The 3,171-nt window shown below is 41.5% G+C and overlaps 1 protein-coding gene across 1 annotated transcript; it reads right to left on the minus strand.

Moving 5' to 3' along the window:
• Positions 1-2,150: 2,150 nt before the first annotated feature.
• LOC107830766 (uncharacterized) lies at positions 2,151-2,762 on the minus strand. The gene has a single exon (XM_016658406.2). The coding sequence runs from the start codon at positions 2,760-2,762 to the stop codon at positions 2,151-2,153; it is 612 nt and encodes a 203-aa protein (XP_016513892.2).
• Positions 2,763-3,171: the final 409 nt, after the last annotated feature.

Here is a 3,171-nt window from a genome sequence, read left to right on the forward strand (position 1 = left end):
CAGAAGGAAATAAAAACAATACACAAAACTATTTAGATAGATAGCCAAAATTGTTAGTTCCCCGGCAACATCACCAAAAAGTGATCGGTTCCAACCCTACACCACTACAGAGTGGCAAGAGCGGTCGATGCAGCTTTTACCTGAGAAGGTCAGGATCGAATCCACAGGGAGCTAATACAATGTTTGGAGTTGGATTCCTATCTAATCTAGCAGTATGTAGTGCTCTTGATTACACTTCCAATCACTCTTATTTATTTGTTACTTCTAATTTTATACTAGTGATACGCGAAATTAAGCTACGTAGATATTTTTGTAGGGTTTTCTAAATAGGTAAAGAGGCACTAGGGAAGTGACTTATTCCTGGGTGAGTATATAACGAGATCTAGAACTTAGGGCAATAATGCTATAATTGGGATCGTGATATAGCCAATGCACGAAGCTACTCACTCTACACCTCTCGGTAGTAAGAGTGACTTTGCCCTAATTAGCTTTCTCAAGCCCAATTGGGTGTTCAATTTGTGCAAGCAATGTTGGCTCAAGTCGGGTATTACTATATCTAGGTTTAATCCTTTAATTGGGGCTATCAAACTCTTAAATACACCCCAATTCCTTGTTGGCCTGAAATTCCTAGACTTAGTCTCTCTTTCTCAAGAAGAGCCTAAGTCAAAAAGGCACAAATTAGTATTTTCAACCACTAATTCAACATAAAAAGTATAAATCAGGCCAAATAACAATCACCCATAAATATATAAGCCCTAAAATAAAAGACTCATTAAATACCCACACTAGGGTTGAGCCACAACCCTAGATAATGAGTTTAGCTACTCATAATTGAAGAAGAAATCATAAATTGAATAATAATCCATAAATTGTAATTACACGATAAGAGACAAAGATTAATTGCTAAGTAAGCTATAAAATTTCTCAAAATAGACAAAAACGGTGTTTCACGTGCTCAACTAACGTAAGATGACCTAAAAATCTGAAAAAGTAATATTTATACACAACCAAATTTTTTGGACAAAATGCCTCTGAAGGAGGTACCACTGACAGCGGAAAATGGATCGATGCAGCGGTGAGGCTACCGCGGTCGTGTAAAATCAACCGCGAACTGCGGTCTTCAAGTTTTAGCTTCAATCTTTGGCTCTCTGAATCTCTTCTCCGCAGACTGTGGTCAAAGGACCGCTGTCGCGGTAGGGGTACCGCGGTCGCATAAAATCATCGTGGATCGCGGTAGCTTTCAATCCCAAAAAATTATCTCTCTGAACCTTGCCACCGCGAACCGAAATAAAAGGACCGCAGTCGCGGTGGGTCTTCTGCATCCGTGGTGAATTTTCCGTTGTAGCGCTGCTTTGACTTGGTTTTGAACTTGTGTAGGTTTCACTCCTTTTTTGAGCTGGTTATGACATCCTTGTCTCTTTTTGACCAAACACTACAAACAAGCACAACAAGTTAGCTTTTGGGAATACTTGTACACATTTTAGTCCAAAACTCAAGCAAAAAGGAGCATAAAATAGACTAAAATCCCTAGTTATCAGTGGCTTCCCCTCCTTTTCTCTTTTTTGGTGGAGGTGCGGAGGAAGACTTGGCTTTGGACGGAGCAGTGGCTTTGCCCTTGACTTTACCGATATCCTTCTTAGGAGGCATGTTCGTACCTGGAGACATGAGCTCCTTAGCGAGCCAAATACCTAGAGAGGCGAGCTCAAACGCGAGTTGAGAGACAGACGACACAAGGGCTCTCACGAGACACGCCTCGCTATAACCCTTGCTGGGCGAGCTCCACAGCGAGAAAATTTCCTGGCGACGCAACCTGTGCCGCAAGGTTTACCTCGCGTTAACCCTCGCTCGGCGAGCTGTTTAGCACACTGAAGACCTGGCGATGCGTGGCCTAATTCTAGGTTGAAGGCTAGTTCATTGTGCATTAAGCATCATGCTCCTTTACCTGTTCAAGCGCCAAGATGTAGCTAAAAACGTGTTAGTGCATAACAAAAAACAAAACAAAACACCAATTATAGCTAGAATTGGGTTGGCTCCCAACGAGCGCCTTAGTTAATGTCACGGCATGATGAATACAACATCACAATGGTTTACCTCCCATGAAGCACCTGATTTAACATCACAGCACAATGTAAACAATCGAAATTTACTGTTCACTCAACATTTTTGGCTCTTGCAAATGAATCACCGATACTAGTTTTTCCCCAATTCATGCCCAAGTAATGTTTCAATCTTTGCCCATTGACTCTAAACTTGCGAGAACCATCTTCTGAAGCAATTTCTATGGCTCCGGTGGGATGCATCTCTTGCACATGGAATGGTCCTGACCATCTTGACTTCAACTTTCCCGGAAACAATTTCAATCTCGAATTGTATAATAATACCGCATCTCCAGGTTTAAAATTTTGCTCTAGAATGTTTTTGTCATGCACCAGCTTCGTTCTTTCCTCATATAACCTTGTACTTTCAAAACCATGGTAACGGAACTCATAAAGTTCATGCAGTTCTGTGACTCTGCTCGTTCCAGCAGCCTCCAAGTCCAGATTTAATTGTCGTAGCGCCCAGAAGTCTCTATGCTCTAACTCCTCTGGTAAGTGACATGCCTTTACAAACACCAATTTGTATGGTGACATACCAATCGGATTTTTGAAAGCAGTGCAGTAAGCCCATAACACATCATCCAATTTTTTCGCGCAATCAGTCCGAGTAGAATTTATAGTTTTGGTAAAAAATACTCTTGATTTCTCTGTTTGACACCTCCCCATGCCCACTTGTTTGTGAGTAATATGGAATGGCAACCTTATGGCGAACTCCATATTTTTCCAACAACTTTGCAAAGGCTTGGTTGTATCCATCACCGATGATCGCTCTTAGAGTACCAAATCGGGTGAAGATATTTTTTCTAAGGAAACCAATAACTCCTTTCGCATCATTTGTTGTAAGTGCCACGGCTTCTACTCATTTCGAGACATAGTCCACAGCTACCAGTATGTAATTGTTACTATATGAACTAACAAATGGTCCCATAAAATCAATTTCCCATACATCAAATACTTCCACTTCTTGAATTGGGTTCATGGGCATCTCATGTCGGCGGGAAATATTCCCCGTCCGTCGGCACTCATCACAGCTTTTCACCTAGAAGTGTGCATCTTTAAAAAACGTCGGCCAATA

The sequence above is a fragment of the Nicotiana tabacum genome, chromosome 16 (genome assembly GCF_000715075.1).
Source record: "Nicotiana tabacum cultivar K326 chromosome 16, ASM71507v2, whole genome shotgun sequence".
NCBI classification, from domain to species: Eukaryota; Viridiplantae; Streptophyta; class Magnoliopsida; order Solanales; family Solanaceae; genus Nicotiana; species Nicotiana tabacum.